Consider the following 26,498-nt stretch of genomic DNA (forward strand, 5'->3'; position numbering starts at 1 on the left):
GCTGTTAAACACCCTGTTAACTTGATCCCCTACGCGCTGCCGTCAGGACGGCGGAAGCTGCCTTAAAAAGGTAGGTTTGTTTTAACGATGATAAACCTGTGCTGTCACTTCATCCTTACTGGTGTGGGCGTGTACTTTCACTTTCAATAACCAGCTTGTGACATCCTTCATGTGTTCGTCCCATCTGTGATGTGTGCTTTTTGTTGTGCTTTGACAATAAAACTCTGATCAAATGAACATGAATGACTTTAATGAGCAGGTAAACGTCATACAAAGGACTGCGGCTCATCTTTTTTAGGCATGCACAGAACCTAGATACAATTTCCCCCGAAAAAATTATTGTATTACTGTAAATACTTTGTGGGTTTAATTGCAATAAACTTGGATGAATACACTGCAAATGAATGGGAATAAGTAAAAACAATAGTGAAAAAATACTCAATTAGGATCACTTACAGATATTACAATTATTTTCAAGGACTTGAAACATTAAAAGTAATTAAATATATATATATTTTAGGGGCAGTTTTTCATTTAATTGAGAAAAATACATCTGCTATGCAAATGTGTAGCAAATAAATATGTAAATATAGACTCCATGGCTCCATTTCCCACCGTGTTTATTCATATTTTAGGCATTTCATTGGAATACTTCAGCAGTGCCAACAGGTTAAATTAAATACTTTCATCAGCACTTAGAGAATAATTGAGAAATAACATGAAAGGAATTCGTTTTTCTTTAATTCACAAGGATAGTAAAGAAAGTAGAGGCTGATATGGAAGAGGTGGAAGTGAGATATTTTGACATTAATGTGTTTGTGCCTTTCTGCCAAGCTCTCTGATATCACACCGTTCCTCTTGCTGTTGTATAAACGGTGATCCTGCATGTTTTTTGTTTGACCCTTTGACCTCTTTTATTTCCGCTCCAGGACTTTGCCTTGCTGCCGGAGAAAGACAAGACGCTCCTGGTGGAGGGAGGGGTGACGCTCAGCGGGGGTCAGAGGGCTCGCCTCGGCCTGGCCAGGTACTTCCTGTCACACCTGATATTCTATCATTACGTTTCATGATACCAAACCTTGAGGATATGAGTTCAGAGCAGCAGAAACCCTGCTAGTTCAAAAAGTGGCGCAGAGATTATGTATTAGCGGAAGTTAGCATCGCAAGAGCAAAGGAATTTTCCTGGTAGATTTGGGAATATTGCAGGAAATAAGCTTTGTAGCTAACCTACACATTTAGTTCAGCAGGATAATCTTCACATATTGTCGCTAATGTTGGGCTATAAAGGAACTACAGCATGGTCACATGACTTCACATCACCACCGCTAAGCTAAAGGCGGCTAATGTTGGGCTATAAAGGAACTACAGCACGGTCACATGACTTCACGTCACCACCGCTAAGCTAAAGGAGACTAATGTTGGGCTATAAAGGAACTACAGCACGGTTACATGACTTCACGTCAGCACTGCTAAGCTAAGGGTGGCTAATGTTGGGCTATAAAGGAACTACAGCACGGTCACATGACTTCACGTCAGCACTGCTAAGCTAAAGGTGGCTAATGTTGGGCTATAAAGGAACTACAGCACGGTCACATGACTTCACGTCACCACCGCTAAGCTAAAGGTGGCTAATGTTGGGCTATAAAGGAACTACAGCACGGTCACATGACTTCACGTCACCACCGCTAAGCTAAAGGAGGCTAATGTTGGGCTATAAAGGAACTACAGCACGGTCACATGACTTCACGTCACCACCGCTAAGCTAAAGGAGGCTAATGTTGGGCTATAAAGGAACTACAGCACGGTCACATGACTTCACATCACCACCGCTAAGCTAAAGGTGGCTAATGTTGGGCGTGATGACGTTTAGTCGTCTCATTTAGACACTTGTTAGTAACCGCTGTTTTTAAATTCACCAGTGGGGTATTTATTGACGTATTTTATGTCGTAGAAGAAAACATGAACATCTCTTCAGCTTTAAGACATTATTTTAAGGCAGCTTACCAAAAACAAAAACATTGACATTTAGACAAAATGCTGAGTCATTTCCGGGTTTAACCAGTTGAGCCCCGGACCAAACCTTTTGAAATACTACATCATGTCTTTCAATCACTATTATTTCTATAATATCCATTAGCACAGACATCATCCGCTAATTAGTCATAATGACAGCCATTTCTTTCCCCAACCTCTAATGTTTAGTTGGTTTGCAAGCATCAATAAAAATAGATCATGATTAAGGATTTTTATTTAGTCAAAGACAAATATAGCAAGCAGTGAGATCTTTCTGTGGCTTGTTTTTAAAAGGGATAATCAATTTGTTTACTAAAATCTGTTGCATAGATCAAAGATTCAAAGAGAGCTCCTCATGGACTTAAAAAACGTAATTGGTTCCTTTTTAAAAACCAACACACGTTCACCTCAGAAACTTCTATCACCGTCAGAGGTCTGCATAAACATTATCGGTACGCAATAAATACATTAAAACCATAAATTTCAACGCAATAAACATATAATTTATATCATTACTGGCACTTCCACGGTAAGAGGCTCCATTCCTTGTAAGCCAATAAAAACATCTACTTAATAATATTTACAAGTGTGGAGGATTTAATGTCCTTGGCAATGTTTCAGGTTACAGTTTTTGTTCCCATCGATGTAAAGAATGGAGCCTCTGTTGTAAATAATCAGAATCTGCTGGAGCTGATAAGCATCATCTATCACTCTAATCTGTGTGTGTCTGTCTGCACTAACTGTTGTGGTTTATGGTGTCAGGTTTCAATGACGAGTGCTTTTTTCTACGCCTTTTATTACTCCATTAAATCAGACACTCTCATATCTCCATGCATTATTTATTGGTTAAGTGTCCCGCATGCATCAGTTGCAACTTCCTCATTTACACCAATCTGACATAGAGTTTTCCCAGTGGTGGATAGAGCCCTCTGATCCATTTCTTAAAGGGTCCCTATTATGCCTTTTGGGGTTTTCTCTGTCCTGTAGTGTGTTATATAGGTTTTAGTGCATGCAAATGGCCTGCAAAGGCTAAAAATCCCTTCCCCTCCGCGTCAAACGCCTCCATTAGACTCCTTTGTTTACTTCTGTTACATAGTGACATCAACAATCACGCTTCTATCAGCTAGCGCTCCAACACATTGTACGTGATAGGCTAAGGGGCGGGACATCTCTAAGTGGTTGACCAATCACAACAGAGCCGGCCAGCTAACCAATCAGAGCAGACTGGGCTCTGGTTTCAGACAGAGGGTGAAAAGAGGTGCTGCAGCACAGGCAGTATGAGAAAAATAAAGAGCTTTTTGAACATTAAAGCATGGAGACATGTCACAGTAGAGACACTACATACTGATATACACCTGAACATCAGCAGGAGAGGACTCTTTAAAGTAGAGACACTACATACTGATATACACCTGAACATCAGCAGGAGAGGACTCTTTAAAGTAGAGACACTACATACTGATATACACCTGAACATCAGCAGGAGAGGACTCTTTAAAGTAGAGACACTACATATTGATATACACCTGAACATCAGCAGGAGAGGACTCTTTAAAGTAGAGACACTACATACTGATATACACCTGAACATCAGCAGGAGAGGACTCTTTAAAGTAGAGACACTACATACTGATATACACCTGAACATCAGCAGGAGAGGACTCTTTAAAGTAGAGACACTAAATACTGATATACACCTGAACATCAGCAGGAGAGGACTCTTTAAAGTAGAGACACTACATACTGATATACACCTGAACATCAGCAGGAGAGGACTCTTTAAAGTAGAGACACTACATACTGATATACACCTGAACATCAGCAGGAGAGGACTCTTTAAAGTAGAGACACTAAATACTAATGTGAAGTATATTTATTTAGTCACAACTAGTTTTCCTTCTCTTTCTACGTCTCTTACGTTCATCTGGATATTCTTTGTTTTCCTGTTCATAGCATGTTGCTTAGTAACGTACTGAACATGTTATTCTTGTATTTTATACCTTTCTTATTCTATATTAAGCTTGTTTTATGTTGTTTGTAGATGTATTTGTATGTGTTTCTATTGCAACATATCTTATGAAGCACTTTGAATTGCCTTGTGTTGAAATGTGCTCTCCAAACACACTTCCCTCGCCTCACTACAGACTCACCTGTGTGTGTTTTTGTTCCTCAGGGCTGTGTATAAAGATGCAGACCTCTACCTGCTGGACGCACCCTTCACACACCTGGACCTGGTGACGGAGAAAGAGATCTTTGAGAAGTGAGTACGATCCCAACAGAGAGGCTTTCATGTGGAGGAGCTTCAAGGTCAAGGTTATCTCTTGTTGTCTCAGACACACTGAAACCCTCTCAGGAAACGGGAGGCGAGCAGAAAGGGAATTATGCTTTGATGATGTGTGGACTTTGGCATCCTTCAGAGGAGGGAAGCATGCAGAGATCATTGCTGGATGAACCTGAACTAATTAGGATAATAAAATAGCTTCCATGGAGAGAATGAATACCAGTAGATAAGCTGAGGTGTGCTACTTCCCAAAAGCAAGCATTAAAGATTCAATATTAAAGATTTAAAGGTGTTATGATCAAATGCACAAGAGCTGCAGTTTCAACAATGTACTTACATAAAGCAATAAGGAAGTCAAATGCAATAAAACAATGATGCAAGTAAAATGCACGAATAAGTAAACTATGAACCTTAAAGATGGAATAAAATAAAACTGCTGTATCATGTTTTGATATATTAACATGTGAACTTAACTTTAGTTAAAGTGTATACTAAAGTTTGTGGTCAATAAGTCTTTAGAAAATATTAAGGCACACAGTTTTGCAAACATGTAATCATTTTTAAAAAGGGGCATGGTGCCTACACAAACTTTATTTGTATACTTTGTGCTTCAAAAACTAAAACCATACAACACATACATAATGAAAACAATACCTAATCTTCCCAGTTCCTCAAAGAGCAATACAATTTGTAATAAAAATAATTAAATAAACAAAGGACGGAAAAAACAAGAATAAATACAATTTGATTAAAAGCCAATTAAAGTGGCTATTCTTTACAACATTTGACACCTTAATCTTTCTGTTCCTTTCTTTTGTATAAATGAAAATACGTTATTTTGGGATTCACGCCTGCTATCTTACTATATTTGTATTATATATTTTTATTACAGTGTTCTTAATATAGTACGCTATCCGTGTTATATTTTTGATTTGTATGTATGCACCACGACACCAAGTAAAATTCCTCGTACGCGTGAACCTACCTGGTAATAAACCCATTTCTGATTTTGATTCTGATTCTGAAAACAAGACCATTTTACTAAAACCATTTTTTTTCTGTCTCCCCTCCACAGATGTGTTTGCACTCGTATGGCCTCCAAGACGCGCATCGTGGTCACCAGCAAGTTGGAGCATTTAAAGCGAGCAGACCGGATCCTCCTGCTGCACAACGGAGACTGCTTCTTCTACGGGACGTTCTCCGAGCTGCAGGCCAAGCGTCCCGACTTCAGCAACCTGCTCCTCGGCATGGAGGCGTACGACAACTGCAACGCGGAGCGACGCAGCTCCATCCTCACGGAAACTCTCCGAAGGGTCTCCGTCGATGAAACCGCCGGCTTCAGAGGACCAGAAACTCTCCGGCAGTCTTTCCGCCAGCAGCAGCCGCCTGTCATTAACGGATCCCAAGGAGGTGACGGGTACCCGGAGAAACGCAAACAATCCCTCATCCTGAATCCTCTGGCCGCCGCTCGCAAGTTCTCCTTCATCGGGAACTCCCAACCAGAGATGGCAAAAGTACACACATCATTTACTAAAGTAGAAGTACAGATACTCGTGTTTAAAAATACTCTGGTAAAAGTAGAAGTACTGACTAAACTTCTTAAGTAAAAGTAAAGAGGGCTTTAAAATGTACTTAAGTAAAAAGTACCCATAACTAGCAGCTGTTTTAAAGAGTACCTGACCTCCCTTTATATTAATAGAACAATAATGTCATTGTTAGCTAATGAATGTTTCCATGCTGAGCAACGGCAACATGACAACGTTTTCATTGGTCCCTCTTCTTTAGAGAAGACCAGGAAATGATGGATACACGGATCGTGTTCAAATCAATAGGCACGCAATGACTCTAAATAATAATGATCACGCCACCAAACACACATTCAAACTAAAGGAACCAGCCTGTTTGGAAAATGTAAGAAGTAGAAAGTACAGGTATTTGTGTTCAACATGTAAGAAGTAGAAAGTACAGGTATTTGTGTTCAAAATGTAAGAAGTAGAAAGTACAGGTATTTGGGTTCAAAATGTAAGAAGTCAAAGTAAAAAGTCGTGGAGTAAAGTACTGATACCAGAACAATGAACTTAAGTACAGTAACAAAGTATTTGTGCTCAACTACTTCCCACCTCTGCTCCCAACAGACTGCTAGCACCACCATAGAGGACGGTGTGAGGGAGCTCTCAGAGAGGAAGTTCTCCGTGGTTCCCGAGGACGACCAGGTGGAGGAGGTTCTCCCCAGAGGGAACCTGTACCACAACGGGCTGCAGCAACTCAACGGGCAGCGCAGGCAGTCGGTCCTGGCCTTCATCACCAACCCTCAGGGCAATGAGAGGCGCGAGCACATGCAGTCGTCCTTCAGGAAGAAGCCGTCCGTCACGCCGCAGTGCGACCTGGTGCCAGAGCTCGACATCTACGCCCGCCGCCTCTCCAAAGACAGCGTTTACGACATCAGTGACGACGTGGACGAAGAGGACATGGAGGTAGAGATTTGTTACACTACTCATTTTGATCCAAAGCGAGTTAGAAGAAGTGCAATTAACCATGAAAAACGTTTGAAAGAACATCCATAACATTCATCTGTTTGCAACTCATATACATCAATATTCCAATTACTTGTATACAGACTATTCTGCACTGTTTCTATTATATTCAATTTTATTTTATTTACCTGTACTATTTTATCTGTGTTATTGTGTTGCACTGTTGGAGGAGCCTGTGACCTAAGATTTTCATTGATATAACCAGGGGTGCACATAACTGGTACCGGCAAAAATCTGAAATGCGTACCGTCACTTGTGTCACTAAGCGCCTTTGCGTACCGACGTACTTGTGAAGCTTTTCCAGAGTCGGTCTCCGTGTGCACAGACGGGGCTGCTGTTAACTATGTCAACCGGCTGCGGAGGGAGACTCCCCTGTGCACATTCTGTGGCCCGCGCACACACGGGAGAACTGCGCAAAATCAGCTGATCACAACGATCACGGCACGCTCAACACCCACCCCCCCGAAGTACTCCACTAGCACCCCAGTCCCCCCCCCCGCCCCCCATCGGCGGTCGCGACACAGAGGGCTTCATCACATAACTTTATGTGGAGCCAGAAGTTGGAGTACCAAACACTGACTGCTGGTACTCATCTGAGTTCCTCACTGAGAAAGTGATGTGCACCCCTGGATATAACTACACTGTAGCTATGCACACATGACAATAAAAGCCTTGATACTTGAATCTTGAAGATACGAATGAGAAAGAATCCTGCAAGTGCATTATCTTTCAATAAGACTAACCATTTAACGTGCTACAAACAAAATCTCAAATGTTTTTTTTTACAATATCTACAGCACGGTTGTTGGCAATGAAAGTCCCAGGCTCTTTTTAAAGTGTAATTTACAATAATAAAATACATAAAACAGTTCAAGAAAATAGTGCAAATGGCACAATGGTGTAAGTAGCATGAGTAGACAGATGTTGATCATGATCCTTGCATGTGTTTCATAGATAATGTGAATATTGTTTGGAAAATGATCGATCCCTCTTGCCGTAGCAGTCAAAATAATCACGATTAGTTTATATTTACCAAATCGTGAACCCTAAGGTATACAATATCAGTATGAGAAGACACATTTTAATGTTTGGGTTTCCACAACAAAGCTGTCTATTTGCTTGACCCTCAATTTGTCTTTATCTTGTGAAACCCCAAAAAACGGTCTTGATTTTGTTGCAGAAAACACCCTTCGTCTGGTTGCCTAGGTAGCTGATTGTATCTGTACGGTAAATGAGTATTTGTGTTTCCTCGCAGCAATGCTTCGCAGATGAGCGTGAGAACATCTTTGAAACTACCTCATGGAGCACTTACCTGCGCTACATCACCACCAACAGGAGCTTAGTCTACGTCCTGTTCTTCATCCTCTTCGTCTTCATCATTGAGGTAAAATACACACTTTGATCTCATTTATTTTTGTAATTATGTTAACTCGCAATAAATATCTCTTCTTTTCATTTCATTACAGGTTGCTGGTTCAGTCATTGGCATTTTCCTCATTACTGAGTAAGTGTCATGTTTCACCTTCCTTTTCGTGGCAGAAGTACGTTTTAATCTACATTTTGAAGATGTTTGAGAAAGACATTTTCATTAAAAATTGTAATATTTCTATATAATTGCTATTGCAGAACATTTAAAACATTTTTTTTTTTTTAAAGTTCCCGTTCTATATCACAAATATCAAATGTCTGGTCGGGGACTTGAACCGGCGACCCTACGGCTCCCAGTCCAAGCCCCTACAGTCAGTAGGGGCTTGGACTGGGAGCTCTAGGGTCACCGGTTCAAGTCCCCGACCAGACCCTAAGTATGGAGTGTGGACTGCTACTTGGAGAGGTCCCAGTTCACCTCCTGCCCTGCCGTGGTGCCCTTGAGCAAGGCACCAGACTTTTTCAGGCTAAAATGCACTTTTTATTAATTATTATCTTTTATTTAAAAATTATTATGTTTTACAATTATTTTAATTATTTTTAATGTTATTAATTGTTTCCTATTTCCCTATTATTTTACTGAGTGTCTATTTTTTTACTTTTTTATTATATTACTGAACTTTTTTCTCTTGCTTTTTTACCATTATTAATATTTATAATCCTTATGCACCACAGTGAGATCTGGAGGGACAGCGCTAACCCTTCGTCTCCGAACTACATCGACGAACAGCCGCAGAACACCTCGTCGCCGGCCACTCACCTGGCTGTTATCGTCACGCCGACCAGCGCGTATTACATCATCTACATCTACGTGGCGACGTCGGAGAGCGTGCTGGCGTTGGGTTTCTTCAGAGGACTTCCTTTGGTGCACACGTTACTCACCGTGTCCAAAAGACTCCACGAGCAGATGCTGAGCGCCGTGCTGCACGCCCCCATGGGCGTGCTCAACACCATGAAGACAGGTCAGGGCTTTTAGTAATAATAATAATAATAATACATTGTTATTACAACAACGGCAGAAAAAACGAATTTCATGGCCGTGCTCAACACCATGAAGACAGGTCAGGGGTTTTAATTTGGGGATTTATGTAGGTTATATTCATTCATTTTTACACAAAACAACAACAGCGGCAGAAAACATTTACATGACATCATTCTAAAATGTATAATTAAATACAGGAGACATCAACTAACAGGATATTACCTTTAGATAGATTAGATATACTTGAATTCATCCCAAGTTTTTTTTGTTGCAGCAGAAGATAAATAAGGCATTGCAGCTGAATTAGAAATTAAATAACATAGAAAATAAACATAAACAGTGAATACATACTTAAAGGTCACCTATCATGCTATTTTTAGGCAATAGCATAGGTCTCAGATATATAAAAATATATAAAAAACATGTCTATGAAGTGTTTTGCTCAAAATACCAAACAGATCACCCATTCTAGCCATGCCTCATATCCCTCTATTTCACTTCCTGTTGCAAAAGTGCTGATTTGGAGTATAAAGCTTTAAAAAAAAAAAGAATTGATAACAAAATAAAACAGGAGGGGTCTGAGGTCATGCGGGACCCGGCAGCTACGGTCTAAACTAAATACTGCCGTGATGAAACGCCATATCATGGATTATCAAGGATTATTTCTGAAACAGTATGGAGCTCAAAGGCTTTCTCTCTTGCCGGTTATACCACAAGGTGAGGTCCTTTTTATTTCCTGCTTCTTCACACACATGCTCTCCAGTACAGGTTAGCTCTGAGTGTTAGCGATGCTAATGTAAACACCGACCATATTACGTCCAAAACAGTCGGGCATCGTTTCTGATAGCAACTTTCTGATAGGGCCGTGGGTCCTCATTTCAGATATTACGTCATATCGGACGCAAATCTGGATCAGCTCCGTTGAAGCCCCGTTTTTAGAGATTTGGGTACGGAGGAAAAGAGAGAGGGTTTTATTTTCTGACTCTGCGTGAGTTCCCCGACACACCGGGGACACATCTTTATGTATAAAAGACATCAACAAGTGCATTTTGCATGATAGGTCTCCTTTAAATTCAAGTGAATACAGTCAATACAAATACATGCACACAATGGAAATGATAATAATAACAATAATACAAAATAATATATATATTAATTGATAAATGCACCCTACTTTTACTCATGTCTCAATGCTTCAGACATATCCCTTTTAGTTTACTTATATTATTTTTTATATTTGTATGGCTTTCTGTTTGTTCTGAACAGTGTGTATTCAACTGTTTGTGTTAACCACATCTATTTGGCTTCATAAAATACCATACCAATGTTGTCTATATTTACTATAAGGATTTTCTCAATTTTTTCGATGTGTTTTGTCCTCGTGCAGGCCGGATCATGAACAGATTCACGAAGGACATGGCCACCATCGACGACATGCTGCCTCTGGTGCTGTTTGACCTCATTCAGGTATTTAAACAATGTAATGGATGACATAATCAGGGTGTCTGCGGGGTCTTAAAAAGTATTAAAAGTTGATAAATCAATTTAGCGAAAATGAAGGCTATTAAAAAGTATTAAACGGCATTTTCCAAGGTATTACATTTTGTAGCTTGTTTTCAATAAGTATATAAATTGTCCAAAGAGGTTGTATTCTACAGTCTGCCTGAATGTAATCATTGCGTAGGTGTGTAGTGTGATTCTGTGTAGTTTATTTATGGCATCCCGTTGGATTTGACGTCATCTGAACAGGACATCGCACGCTCACTGCTTGATAGCGCGCGAAGGTCCGTTTACGCCGGTTGTTAAACAACATCGTTATGGGGAAATGCAAGTCTGCGTCCAAATGGTTGGAAGATAAGGAGGAAGGACAATCCATACTGTATATAGTAAATGTGAGGTAAAGTGTGTCGCCAAGGTAACCGGTTAAAACTCCAAGTGCCGATGAGGTCTTAAAATGTATGGAAAGGGTCTTAAAAAAGGTCTTAAAAGGTTTTACATCTGACTTCAGGATTCCTGCATATACCCTGATCATGCAACATGGTATTTAACCTAAGTCGGGATCAGTCTATCTTTACACGTCCTAAATTCAAAAAAGGTTTTAGAGAAATAAAACGTAGAAGGCTCACTAAATTACATGCTCACAGCCAACTCAAAAATGTATACAGAAAAAGTAAGTACTGGAATGTTGATAGGAATTCCTGGAATAATATGAGAAGCCATTGCAGAGTGGGGGGCTACAGTTCAACATAATGCTAGTAAGTAGGTATTTTCTTTGATTAGGACTGACTTGTTGTTTCAGCTCACATTGATCGTAACGGGAGCCATCTTCACCGTGTCCATCATACGGCCGTACATCTTCATCGCTGCCATCCCATTGGCCGTCATCTTCGCCATGCTCAGAAAATACTTCTTAAGAACCGGACAGCAACTCAAGCTGCTGGAGGCTGAAGGTGAGAGAGAGAGGGGGGGAGGGGGGGGATGTGTGTGTGATGGGCATTGTGCTATTACATGACAGGATGGGTGCAACTACTCCTTTGTGTCACTTTGAAGAGAATTTGACCACCTGAAAGGACTACAAAAATGGCTGGCCTTGTCATATAAATATTTAAATCCCATGTAAATATTGCTAAAAATACTGCGTTTTCCTTAAATGTCGAATGTGATAATGGGAATTTTCCCCTGTTACCTTAAAAAAATGTTTTACAAATGCATTAACATGTAATAAAAACACTAAAAGGGTTTAAAAAGTATTGGTACTAGTTACAAGTGGTGCTACAGAACATATTTCGTCCTTAAATACCACAATTACAATGCTTTCCTGTGATGCTATTTCAAATCTAAACCAATTAACCCCTGAAAATAAATCAGGTGTTATATATCTTCCTCTTTTGACATCATGATGAGAAGGAGAGAGTTGATAAAAGTGAAAGAAGAAATCGCTGATGAAATGGCCAACGTTCAGGAAAAGTGAAAACATGATGGGAAAACTAAAACAGAGGAAAAGTTATGAGTCATCATAACTGAGGCATGGCTGGAGCAAAGGGGTCAAAGGTCACACTGTGGAGAACAAAAACACGACACAGGATGTGATGCCTATATTAATAACAAAGAGCTGTGTCCTCCTGTGTGAAGCACGTAGGCATTTTTTGAATATTTTACACATTAGACAATTGTTTTTGTTTGTTTAAATTCCTCGTGGCGTCATGGGAGAACTCCTCACATTATTTTAAAGTTCAGAAATCCACAACCAGAGAACGGGAAGAGGTCGCCGCACTGCTGTGTTTGTGTTTTTCTGACTTCCCTGCTCCTCTCACTTCAATATGCTTTTCGTGAATAGCGGCGAGGCGTTTCCCGGAGCGCTGAGAGCACGTTGGGGTCGGAGAGAGATGATCCGCGCTGGGATTTCCTCCGACCCCATCCTGCTGCTGCATGTCGGACAAAACGCAGTGGAAATGATGTGTGTTAGTCACTCAAATGTTCTTCACTCCTTCAGCAGTGTTGATTTACTCGTATTACTAAAAGATACCCCACATACTGACAAAGTCAAACTGAAGCAGAGTGAGTCTAACGTAGCTGCACCACAGAGTGAAGCAGGAAATACGAATGAAATAATGTAGAATAGAATAGAACATAATCCTTTATTGTCATTATGCAGGTACAATGAGATGAGTAGAGCCACTCCTTTTTTAAGGTGCCATCAAAAAAACAAACGAGACGTACAACATTCAGGAGGAGACAACATACAAACAACAAGCATTCATACTTCAATATGCAGATGAATGTAGATGTATCATTAATCAACACATTTTCAATCGCCCCTTCATAACGATGTTGAAATTTTAATTGGTGACCCTAATGGGAATTTGTTATTTGTTTACTTACTTGGATTGCCCTCTATTCTTCCTGGGGTACACTTAGGGTGTTTCTCAATGTCGAGGACGCTTCCTTGGTAGGACATGTCTTCCGAGTCACTTCCTTCAGAAGCTAGGCAAGAATCCTTCCTGGCATTCGGAAAACGAAGAGTGGAACAGGCGAGCAAGTGTGCAGGTGTGCATCACATGAGAGGCCCCGCCTTACATTTTCCGCCACAGATTTTGGGAAATGAGTCCGTGCGCAAAGCATTGTGGGGATTTTAAGACCGCGGAGGATACACATGTGCAGCCTCGAAATGTCTCGCTACGAAGGACGCCGGGCTCGGTAGAATTCCAAGGAGCTTGGACATTGGAACAGTCCTTCGACGGCACTCGATGACGTAGTATCCTTGAATTAGTGGCTCTGGAGCAGCTTTACTCGACATTGAGAAACACCCTTATAAACAATACACATAAAACAAGCTTAAAGAAAAAAAAAAGACAAATCAAACAAAACATAAGGTGATATTTGCATGTGATATTTATTCTACACAGGTTGTACTATTTACAGTACTTTTGTGGTCAATGGTTAAAGGGCTAGTTATTGTACAGATCTTATGAGCTACTCAGAAGATTAACATTGTGTTTTTGGGGCCAGTGAGTGATAAGACAATCTGCTAGCTAGATATTTTACCAGCATATCAATGGTTAATGGTGCTAATTCTGTGCCCTGGTTCTAAATAGCTGCTTTCACACCAAGTACTTTGCCGCACTTAGTTCCCAGCACTTAGTTCCCAGCACTTAGTTCCCAGCACTTAGTTCCCCCATGGAATTTAGTACAGATCGCGTTCACACCGGAATAAGTCCCTGAGGGAAAATTACGCAAATGAGCCGCTGACGTCACTTCTTCTTCTTCTTCTGCTTTGGGTTTACTGGCAGGCCGCAAACCACTTCACGGCGTATATACGGCCACCCGAAGTCCCCGGCCGGAAGTCCCCGGGGTTGGGGACTGGCTTCAGTAGAAGCTGCTGGGACTCCCAGCAGCTTCTACTGAAGCCTTCCGAGTAAATCGCCAGAACGCCGACACCTCCTCATCACTCCACCGCTCCCATGTTTTATTTTGTGTTGCCATAAGTTAGTCTCTCTCCGTTGGTGCGCGGGGCTAATGCTAATGCTAATAATGCTAATGCCAGCAAATACAATGGCGGCTTCCCAAAACTTTTCCGAGTTTTACGGGGCGTGGTTTGCTATTCGCCCAGCCAATCAGAAATGGGAACTTTTTTCTCCCCAGGAAAGTACCACCTCTCTAGCAGGGACTGAAAAGGGGGGAAAAGTTCTCATGAACTAAGTTCTCTTTTTGGTGTGAACGCAAAATCCCAGGAACTATCGGAACTAAAAGGGAAAAGTACTCCGGTGTGAACGCGCCTAATGTTAAACAAAAGATAATGGTGGCCTACAATGGAAACACTCCTCTGTTTTCTCCCTTCGATTCCTCAAATCTCCAGGATTAATAAAGCAACATTTGTAATTTGTTGGATCTACTCCCCCTTTTTTCATCTCGCTCTGATTAGCTTTCAGTAGCAACAGAAGATTCCTGTTTCTACTTTTTCTTGAATCACTTTTACATCTCTCGTTGTGTTTAATCAGAGCCATATATGCTCACTTGTCCTTTCTCTCTACACTTGATAAAAACCAAAAACATTGTAAAATATTCTCTCGATGACCCTAAACAATAAAGTCAGACTGAAGCATCCTTTGTGCTCCTGTCAATCCTCTCAGTAAATACAGAGCTGAATCCAGATCACGCTGAAGGCTCTTTGAGCATGTTTTTCTCTCAGTGATTGTGCTGTTATGTTAAATGTTTGTTGTTTGTGTTTCATAGAATAGAATGGGAGGGATGAACCCCTCTTTAATGGTCACACATGCAGAGCACACAGCACACACAGTGAAATGTGTTCTCTGCTTTTAACCCATCCTAGTACCAGGAGTCTAGTACTAGGAGCAGTGGGCAGCTATTGTACAGCGCCCGGGAAGCAATGGGAGTGGGGGGGGAAGGGGGATGTCCGGTGCCTTGCTCAAGGGCACCACGGCAGGGCAGGAGATGAACCGGGACCTCTCCAAGTAGCAGTCCACACTCCATATTTAGGTCTGTTCGGGGACTTGAACCGGCGACCCTACGGCTCACAGTCCAAGCCGCTACTGGTGGCTCAGTCCGGCAGTCAGTAGGGGCATGTATTGTGTCCTGATATGTGTCTATGTTGATGTTACACATGCAGCTGCTGTGATGCAAGTCAAATGTCAGACTCGATCTGACCATTAAAGTAATATTGTATCGTGTAAGTATTCCCTCTTCCTCTCCTTCAGCTCGCAGCCCGATCTTCTCCCACCTCATCATCTCTCTGAAGGGGTTGTGGACGATCCGAGCGTTCGGGCGTCAGACGTACTTCGAGACGCTCTTCCACAAAGCGCTGAACACTCACACGGCCGCCTGGTTCCACTACCTGTCCACGCTGCGCTGGTTCCTCTTCCGCTGCGACATGATCTTCGTCCTCTTCTTCACCGCCGCAGCCTTCATCGCCGTGGGAACCAACAGTGAGTGAAAGGAGGGGAAACAGATAAAGGGTTGCATGGTTACATTCAGCGTTTTTATGAGATAAACAGACTTTTCTCAGCATGAAATTGGATTCAATAAGCTTACCTTTAAATAGTAACTTATATTTCTTGACTTGGTTTATCCGTACGTATGTACTTTGGTCAAAATGTTTTTCTTTACAGGCAGTATAAGTGACGAACAAACAAAGAAAAATGCCTTGTTTTATCCTTTAAATCCAAAAACAAGGTGCTTTTTATGGCTATATGAAGTTATAAAATAGTTTTAAAAATGTAAAAATTGTAAATAAATATCGATATGTATATATATTCATGAATGAGTAGTCTTTTGGGTGAATATTGACCCTATAAGGCAAGTAGAATAACATGGATTTATTCTGCAAATTGACTAAAACTGAGCAAACCTCTGTAAATGCGTAGTAATGTCATTTTGGCGGTGAAGCCTTTTAAGGAATCAAGCAGTAGTTTGTAGGGGACATGTTGAATTTCCAGTACGTTAGCGAGTCAGTAAACACCTTATTATTTCCTCTGAGTGTATCGAGTGGAGAAGAGTCTTATCTGTGTGTTACAGTGTGGGTAGCGTCAGATTTCAGGATCATAACACACAGACTTTCAATGAAAACTGATCAAAAGAGTTGGAACGTCACCGGATAAAATGTCATGTAGGAAAGGAAGTGTGTGTGTGTTCAATTAAATGAATAGGACACACACACACACACACACACACACACACACACACACACACACACACACACACACACACACACACACACACACACACACACACACACACACAGATACACATATATAAACATGTGTTGTTGTGTCACAGCCTGTGTTTATGTAAGGAGCAGATTAAAGGGTCATTTCACAGCTCATTATTTCCAATAGAGCGAGTCGCAGAGCTTCTTACCTGACTGCTGCTGTGACATCAGAGAGCAGCTGTGATTGGACAATATTGTTGAGTGTGTGTGTGTGTGTTTGTGTGTGTTTCTCAGAGGATAAACCAGGGGAGGTTGGCATCATCGTGGCCCTCGCTATGCTCATCCTGGGGACTTTCCAATGGGCCGTCATCACCAGCATCACTGTGGATGGACTGGTATGTGGTTAACACAAAGATTATTCAAAAACATTTGAAAACTGCTTTACATTAAAGGTGAACAACATTGTACTATTGACATACTAATAGTATAGTTTATAAATAATGTTGAATATGATGAAATACATTATTAAATGAGATAGTATACAGTATGTCATAAAAAGCAATATTAGTCATAGTATGTTTAAAAACGACAAAACAAAATGTACAGTATGCCATAAAACTAATTTAAAGATACACGACACACACACACACACACACACACACACACACACACACACACACACACACACACACACACACACACACACACACACACACACACACAGGACACAGCTGTCATCGTTTACATCATAGGAAGTCACTACTGTTCTTAAAATACCACTCATTCAATGGCCAGGCAAGAGTGTGTCAAGCGTCACACACACACACACACACACACACACACACACACACACACACACACACACACACACACACACACACACACACACACACACACACACACACACACACACACACACACACACACACACACACAGTGGTGATGGCAGATATTTTAATACTACAAAAACTCATAAAAGTGAATCACTCTGGATTTTCAGTGATGGCAATAGAAGCTACTAACATCAAATGTTTTCAACCACAAAAACAGTCCTGTTTTCAACCTAATGACAATGTAAATCCAAGGGTTTATTAAGATAAAAAGGTGGAGAAATGTAATAACAAAAGACCACTTCATCGCAAATATATTTTCTGCTCCAAATGGCAACATCTGTGTTTTTTTTAAATGTTATTGCAATGAGGTCCATTTTGAGTACAATATGTACACATTGTTCAGGGTTATCAGTGAAACCTGGGACATGAGATAAGAAAAAATTGCACATTTACAAGAAAAATTAAGGAAAAGTTTTGGATATTCCAAAAAAATAACAGTCACTTCAATATCTTTGAGAATGTACATTAGTGCACGACTTTTGTCTTCTTATTAAGTGTTGATGTAAAGCACTTTGAATTGCCTCTGTGTCTGAAAATATGCTATATAAATAAACGTTACCGTACCTCTCAGATGCGTTCTGTGGACCGGGTGTTCAGGTTCATCGACCTGCCTCCAGAGGAGCCCATGCCGGGGAAGCCTGGAGGTAAAGGAGGCCCCGACCTGGTCATCGATAACCCTCACGCTGAGGACTGCTGGCCCAACCGCGGACAGATGGACGTCAAGGGCCTGACGGTGAAATACACGGAGGCCGGGCGCTCGGTCCTCAACGACATCTCCTTCTCTGTAGAGGGGGGGCAGAGCGTGAGTCCTGAGGGGTTTTCATTCATTATACTCACAACCAGTTACAGAGCTGAATGGTGTACATTTTATAAGAGCTGAAGTCAACATAATCAGAATCAAGTTTATTACCAGGTACATGCAAGGAGTTTGCTTTCGAGTCTGGTGGTGCAAACATAAACAATCTAAGAAAACATTTTGTAGGAGTAGGCCAAAAATAAGTATTTTTAAGAAGTATTTTAGGCAAGTATTTACACCAAATTAAAATAAACTAAATACCTAAAAAACAAAAAAAGGAGAATGAATATATGACAGTACAGTGTATTATATTTGAAAGTGGAGGGTTGTGCAGAAATGTGCAAAATACTGTATATTTAGTGAGCTAGAAGGGTGGGTATGTGATCGATACAGTTGGTGGGTATGTGATCGATACAGTTGGTGGGTATGTGATCGATACAGTTGGTGGGTATGTTAGTTTGGTGGGTATGTGATCGATACAGTTGGTGGGTATGTGATCGATACAGTTGGTGGGTATGTGATCGATACAGTTGGTGGGTATGTGATCGATACAGTTGGTGGGTATGTGATCGATACAGTTGGTGGGTATGTGATCGATACAGTTGGTGGGTATGTGATCGATACAGTTGGTGGGTATGTGATCGATACAGTTGGTGGGTAGAGATCAGTACAGTGTTTTATGTTTTGAATAAAAAAACGAGGCACTAGTTTACATATCGTGTGAAATGGGGCCACTGATAAGCCGTCTAAAGCTTTACAATAGGGGCCAAGACGCTAAACAGAAAGTATTTACATTACGAACACGTATAGAATTGGTTATTATATAACTATTTCGTACAAGCTAGAAAACACCTAACACTAACCAAATAACCTACAGACTAATCTAATCCTAATTAGAGTACTAGAGTACCTTTTCTATTCGTATCAAAATCAGAATCAACCCCTCTGTCTCCCATCTTTTGGCACTGTTATAAAAGTAGAAAGACTTGGGAGAACATTGAAAAATTGATTCACCGGTGATCTGTTTTTTTGGGGGGATAATACTGTACCCAACGTCATCTAGAAACAACACTAAAGACCGTGGTGAGACTCAAACAGTAAAGTTCTAATGAGAAAACCATGAGCTCAAAGTGTGTGAACCCCTCATGAGAGTTAGAGAGAACTGCAGACGTGATAATCCAACCCAGTCTCACGGCATTCCGTGTTATAGTCACAAAATTAATGTAATCTATTGATTCGTGTTCATCAACACGATTTTCCCTTTTTTTTCGTGTCACACAGAACGATTTTAAAAGCAATGTATTTCTATTAGTAGTATGTTTCGTGCCTGCACCACGTCTTTTTGTCCGGTCGGGTCTTGGAAGACCGGAAGCTGTGTGGTTCATAAAAACATTTTCTTACTCAATATCAAGCCACGATTATTGTTTTTATTTTAAATCGTATAATGTCGGAGTTTTTTTGCCGTCCGTGAGGAAAATAAATGGCTCAGAGCCTCAGAATACTGAAATCTGTATTTCTTAAATCTTTTTTTCCTTCTAATTTGTTATTATTTGGTGCAGGCACGAAACATACTACCAATAGAAATACTTTGCTTCTAAAATCGTTCTGTGTCAGAATACTGAAATCTGTAATTTTTTTTATCTCTTTTTCCTTCAAATTTGTTATTATTTACATTGCTTTTAAAATCGTTCTGTGTGACATGAAAATCGTGTTGGTGAACACGAATCAATAGATTAATTTTGTGACTATAACACGAAATGCCGTGAGACTGTGTTGGATAATCATTATCTGTGAGTTTGACCCCTTTCACATACACATAATCTATTGATCCAGAGTAGATAGAAAATATTGATGAAAGCAGCATTATAACAATCGGGCAGAACATACGTCACTCTACGTCTAGTGTTAGAAATTAAAATCAATGTTTTATAGCATAATTTAGTCTAAAACATACCGTCAGTTCAAAAGCTGTCTTATGAAGAACTCATTGATTTCAGTATTGTGTTCACACCTTAAAAGGTGTGAAAGGAGGGATTGTTGGAAATTAAAATCAATATTCAATGACGTAATTTAGGTTAAACGCACAGTAAGCTTTGTCGTAGCAGCTGATACCCCCTCTGTCACTGTATGCAAAACCTCACCCCCTAAAAAAGCGTCTGTTGATCACACATACATTTAAGATTCACTCTCAGAGAGATGACCTAATCAGAGAAACTAAGACAATGAGAAAGAGGAGGGAAGTTCCCTCCCTACGTCACCGCCCACCATTGATGAGGAGGGGTCACCACTTCTTCTTCTTCACCACGAGACTTCACCCCTTCACCCCGGCGAGGCAACAGCTGCTCTGTTTCTCCTCTTAACCTCTGCTTGTTGTATCATCGTGCCATTTAATTAAACTCAACCAATTTGAACCTTTTCGGAGACTCCATTAGTCTCTTCATTCTAAGCTCCTCTCCTGGGCGCGAGAACATCGAATACTTCTAATACTAGTATGTCCCCTTGATTTAACCTTTCTCTGACCCTTTAACTGCCTCTCAGGCTGGTCAGTGTTTTAAAATCCAATAAGGCTTCAGGCATCAGTCTGCCGGCTTTCATTCATATCCCGTCACACATCCTTATGTATTTCCCCTTCATACAGAAAGGTATACATATATACACCTCTTGCATACCTGCACAGCTCTGACACTTTATATACTGCACATCTATTTCTAGCAAAGCAAGCTAGCAAGTCTATCGAATTAGCTTAGCGCGTTAGCTTAGCGCGTTAGCTTAGCGCGTAGCGTCGCTAGTGGTAAACAAGCTAAACAAAATGTAAGCAGCATATACAACATACTATTAATATTCCTTACATTAGATACATAATGTGACGCTGTAAATAAGAGACATGAAGGTTGTAACAGAAGCTTTACAACTTAAATCCTCAGTGACTATACCAGGCTATAGGCTACTTCATTTTAGCATCAGGAGAAACATAGCCACCATTCTCAATTAGTTCAGACTCAGAGAGATGGATAGATGGTGACAGAGACTTTTATTTTGTACCTTTCTTTCCCTTATCCTGTGTGTGCTGTGACTTTAAATTAGGCTTTTTAATGAACTGACAAGCTAGAAATGTGTGATTTCTTTCCAGTAGTTTCATTATTTTCTGTTGTTTTTAGATTAAGATAGATTAAGATAGATAGATAGATAGATAGATAGATAGATAGATAGATAGATAGATAGATTAAGCGCTTTGAGCACCAGGAAAAGTGCTGTATAAATAACATAATATTATTATTATTTTTAGATTGGTCTGCTGGGTCGGACGGGTTCAGGTAAAAGCACGCTGCTCTCCGCTTTGCTGCGCCTCGCCTCCACTGACGGAGAGATCTCCATCGACGGCGTCTCCTGGAGCTCCGTCTCCCTGCACACCTGGAGGAAGGCCTTCGGGGTCGTGCCGCAGGTAAAACTGACTCTCAATCACACACTGCATAAGAAAGGTTGCTTGTTTCAATTCAAATATTGGCAGGACAATCTTGGTAGGCGAAGGAGAATTACATTTCAACACATTTCGATAAAGAGGTGCAGCCAGGAAACCACAAAAAATGATTTAAAATGGTTTATTGTTCACCATTTAGAGTTGAATGAATTTTCATCTAAAGAGTTTTTAGTACACCACAAATGTTCTTTTAGTTAAGTCTACATTATTGTGGATGATACTAACCCATTTTGGCAAAATGTGGTGCATTTCAAGGTCAGACTTTTTCAGTTCTTTCAAAAATAAGTAAAATAATTTTGACTTTAAAAAAATACTTTACTGAGGTACAGAAACAAGTCCTCAACTTGCTTTTATATTCATGGGTATTTTTCTTTAAAATGTTAATTATTTTGCTTTTGACCAACATACTGAACCACTACTCTTGAGTATATACAGTATATATATATATATATATAAATACTACATCATTTTTTATATTTCTGACTGATTAATTGTATGTCCTTGTCGCTGGAAAACACTTCAAAATCTCAATGCATGAAAATCCATTATTCAAATGTTAAAAACAGTGTCTAAGCAACCTGCCATATTCTCTGAGTTTGTGTTGTAATATGTTCTCTGTGTTTTAAACAGAGAGTGTTCATCCTGACCGGCACTTTCCGGATGAATCTGGACCCTCACGGCCGTCACAGCGATGAGGAGCTGTGGAGCGTCGCTGAGGAGGTGAGGCTCTAACTCCTCCTCCTCCTCCTCCTCATCTTCCTCATCCTCCTCCTCATCTTCCTCATCCTCCTCCTCCTCCTCCTCTTTTCTTCTGCTGTGTTTTAGAAATGATTGCCATGACGTGTAAACCAGCTTAGTCAGACATTTTTTGGGGGGGATATTTCAGCTTCAGTTTTCCTTGACATTTCTTCTTACAACCCTAAAATACAGTCTTAAAAAATATAATATTAAACAAAATATGAATTACTAACTATTAATAGTTGGCTATCAGGTTATCATTGAAAACCAATTTCTTTAGGTGCTATTTTTAAACGAGAAAATGATTTACACTTACACTACTTTTGATATCTATCAGGGGTGCACATAACTGGTACGAATGCGCGGCAAAAATCTGAAATGCGTACCGTCACTTGTGTCACAAAGCGCATTTGCGTACCGACGTAAAACAGCTGATCACAACGTTCACGCTCTGTGGTCACAAAGTACTCCACTAGCACCCCTACCCCCCCCCCCCCCCCGTCGACGTTCACGATACAGAGGGCTTCATCACATAACTTTGAGTGGAGCCAGAAGTTGGAGTACCAAACACTGACTCCTCATCTGAGTACCTCACTGGGACAGTTATGTGCACCCCTGGATATAATGTTGGCAATAGCTTCGGAAAATCATTGACATGTCAACAATGGGGTAAAACAACATATAGACATAACTTCAGCTTCGTATAGCATTAAGAACAAGATGTTATAATAACCAGTAGATTCAGTTTTCACTGTGTATCTCATCCAAAACAACCCCAGACATGTCCTGCAGTGTCCTCTAACCTCGTGGTTCAGTTTTAAACACAATCCTTTGTCCTCCATGGTCGTAGTATGTATCTCTAAATGAAACGGTGTCCTCTGTGAGTGCAGGTGGGTCTGAAGTCGGTGGTGGAGCAGTTTCCTGATAAGCTGGACTTCGTGCTGGAGGACGGGGGGTACGTGCTGAGTAACGGACACAAGCAGCTGCTGTGCCTCGCCCGCTCCATCCTGAGCAAGGCCCGCATCCTGCTGCTGGACGAGCCCTCCTCCTACCTGGACCCAATGTACGTACCCCCCTGTGTGTGTGTGTGTGTGTGTGTGTGTGTGTGTGTGTGTGTGTGTGTGTGTGTGTGTGTGTGTGTGTGTGTTGTGTGTGTGTGTGTGTGTGTGTGTGTGTGGGTGTGTGTGTGTGTGTGTGTGTGTGTGTGTGTGTTGTGGGTGTGTGTGTGTGTGTTGTGTGGTGTGTGTGTGTGTGTGTGTTGTGTGTGTGTGTGTGTGTGTGTTTATTCATTTGTTTGAACACACACACACACACATGCTTCCTTTCCTACATTTTATCCGGTGGCGTTCCAACTCTTTTGATCAGTTGTGTGTGTGTGTGTGTCACTACTGTAATGTTGTGCATCCTTTAGTCGGATGTAGTTTCCGAACTTAATTTTTTTTTAAATATATATATTTTTACATACAAGTACATTTTGGGATACTAATAATAATTCATACGTTACTAGTTAGTTTTAGTATTTTATTAGTTTGTATGTGGGCAGCAGGAGGCACTTTTCTTGCAAACACAAAGCCTCTAAACACAGCTGATACCTTAAAGGGATCAAGGCTTTGTGCGTATTTCCTGTGTGTATGTTTGTGGCAGCAGAAGTCACCCAAATCCAACATGTGTGTCGCTGCATATGGTGTCAATCTTACAAAAGCTCTTACAGTAAATCTGAAGTAGTGTGTGTGTGTGTGTCCATGTGTGTGTCCATGTGTGTGTGTCCATGTGTGTGTGTCCATGTGTGTGTGTCCATGTGTGTGTGTCCATGTGTGTAGTGGGGGCTTCATTCTGGTAAATGAAGCACATAATAAGCAATGTAGTTTAACCTGAGGCTAACACTGCCTGCTCTTTCATGTTGACCTCAACGCTAATGTATGTTAGCAGTAAAGCCAGACAGACTTTAATGATGACGATGGTGTGTGTGTGTGTGTGTGTGTGTGTGTGTCTGTCTGTCTGTGCAGAACGTTACAGGTGCTGAGGAAGACGCTGAAGCACTCGTTCTCCGGCTGCACCGTCATCCTGTCCGAACACAGAGTGGAGCCGCTGCTCGAGTGTCAAACATTCCTGGTGAGTTTTTGAATAAATGTCAGATTTTCTGCACATTTTTGACTTTTTCTATCAAAATAAGTCACCTGTTTTTAAGATAAACATGGATTGATTTCACAAAGACATAATATTAATCCTGGGAACCTCTTTTAAATTACCTTTGGCTAATATTTTTGGGAAAAAAATTCAAACTTTGAAGGCCTTTTTTTGTCTAAACTGTGTCTCTGTAACAGTCATCGCAATTTCATGGAAAATGTACATAACATTTCAACAATTCACACACACACACACACACGCACACGCACACGCACACGCACACGCACACAGTCATTGGTCACATTAAGGAAATATTGAATGTTTTATATCATTGTATGTCAAAATGTCCAATAAAAGATAAGATAACAAAAATAGAAAACAAATATTGATATAAAAATAAACATTTGAAGGAAAAGATGTGCAATAAAAGATCAAATAAAAAATGAAAGATATATAACATACAAATTGTAAAATACAATCAAAGTCAACTTTATGTCAATCTTCCAGTTTGTGTGCACAGACAGAGATCAAAATACCGTTTCCCACAATCCCGAGTACAAAAATACAATTATGTATAAAATATGTATATCCTATATATATATACAATCAACAGACACATTTATACATATGTACACATTAAGATAAAAATAAACACAACAATCAATATAACACAATAACAGTCACTTCAATATCTTTGGGAAATGTACATCAGTGCAAGGTTTTCCATAGCAGCGTAAAAAGTGTCTGGTGCTGGAATAAAAGGTTAAATCAAAAAATACAATTACTATATGTATCATAGATGCACAGAACAGTTCTAGATAAACTCATAACAACCTCTCCCCCTGTCCCTGCAGATGATCGAGGGCTCCTCCATGAAGCGCTACGACTCCATCCAGAAGCTTCTGAACGAGACGAGCCACCTGAAGCAGGCGATGAGCGCGGCCGACCGCCTGCGCCTCTTCCCCACGCTGCACCGCCTCAACTCCAGCAAGAGGGCGGCGCCGCAGCCCATCTGCTCCCTGAAGGAGGAGGCCGAGGACGAGGTGCATGACACACGCCTCTGACAGGATCACACACACACACTCCAGGACACACGCCTCTAACACACACACACACACACACTCCAGAGGCCTGTACTACGAATCCAGTTCAACAGACCCTGGATATGTTTGAGTTAGCTGGCTTACCTAATCCAAAACAAACACACTCTCGCTAAACTGTCCTACGACGCTGGTTATCAACTCGGTAACTCAAGCCAGGGTTTCTCTCTCCGGCTGAGTGCGCGTTCACATGAAAGGGGCGGGGCTAGCAACATTTGACCAATCACAAACATGGACAAGCGTACTGACAGCGCAGCGTCATACTTCCTGAAAAAACTTTAATATTAGTCAAATATGAAGAGGTTAAGCTTTAAACATCCATGACTTAAACACTTTATCCAGGATCAAAGCCACATAGCTGCACCTGCAAGTGTTTGAATGCGTACATTAACAGGTTTATGATATCACTGCCCAGTCTAAGACACGAGTGGATCTGACTTTAATTACATTTGACTCGAGTGTTTCGTCAACTTAATGTGTTGCTTAAAATAATACTTCTGCATACAGTATGTGACACTGTGAGTGTTGCACGGCCAGATACGGCTCAAGAAGCTGACTCAGATAAGGAAATATATGATACATTATGATGTGATATGATATGAATGATAATGGCACACATCGACGTCTGCACTCACAGTGCCGCAGACTGTACTTAATGTTACTCTGATCCGGTTACTTATGTCGTGGCAGATATTTAAGTAAGCTTTCTTAACGCTAATGTTATAATAGTCAGATTGCTCTGAAGATGCGAGGGGATATTCTATTAATGTTCACGTTCACACAGTCGGTTGATTTTTGCCTCTATCCTGTAATATGACTTGATCGCTTTAAACTCCGCACACTGAGCTCTGATTGGTCAGCAGGCGGTGCTTTCACTGAGTTGATCTCTTAGCCTGCAACCTAACCTGCTCCGGATCAGGTTTGCCGTTCAGCATAAGTTACCATGGAGATCTAGCCTGGTAAAAAGAG

At 40.8% G+C, this 26,498-nt stretch overlaps 1 protein-coding gene across 1 annotated transcript in view; it reads left to right on the top strand.

Moving 5' to 3' along the window:
* The window catches only part of cftr (CF transmembrane conductance regulator), a 59,350-nt gene extending 33,769 nt beyond the window's left edge, over positions 1–25,581 (top strand). The window contains exons 12-28 of the mRNA XM_034126143.1: positions 930–1,024; positions 4,184–4,270; positions 5,367–5,805; positions 6,427–6,765; positions 8,081–8,209; positions 8,292–8,329; positions 8,926–9,212; positions 10,620–10,699; positions 11,532–11,682; positions 15,448–15,675; positions 16,692–16,792; positions 17,862–18,092; positions 21,373–21,528; positions 22,195–22,284; positions 23,193–23,365; positions 24,309–24,414; positions 25,284–25,581. Of these exons, the coding sequence (XP_033982034.1) occupies positions 930–1,024; positions 4,184–4,270; positions 5,367–5,805; positions 6,427–6,765; positions 8,081–8,209; positions 8,292–8,329; positions 8,926–9,212; positions 10,620–10,699; positions 11,532–11,682; positions 15,448–15,675; positions 16,692–16,792; positions 17,862–18,092; positions 21,373–21,528; positions 22,195–22,284; positions 23,193–23,365; positions 24,309–24,414; positions 25,284–25,493 (2,940 nt within the window). The 3' untranslated portion in view covers positions 25,494–25,581. The remainder of the gene's footprint in view (positions 1–929; positions 1,025–4,183; positions 4,271–5,366; positions 5,806–6,426; positions 6,766–8,080; positions 8,210–8,291; positions 8,330–8,925; positions 9,213–10,619; positions 10,700–11,531; positions 11,683–15,447; positions 15,676–16,691; positions 16,793–17,861; positions 18,093–21,372; positions 21,529–22,194; positions 22,285–23,192; positions 23,366–24,308; positions 24,415–25,283) is intronic.
* The last annotated feature ends 917 nt before the right edge of the window (positions 25,582–26,498 follow it).

This window comes from Trematomus bernacchii, unplaced genomic scaffold, assembly GCF_902827165.1.
Source record: "Trematomus bernacchii unplaced genomic scaffold, fTreBer1.1, whole genome shotgun sequence".
Taxonomy (NCBI): Eukaryota; Metazoa; Chordata; class Actinopteri; order Perciformes; family Nototheniidae; genus Trematomus; species Trematomus bernacchii.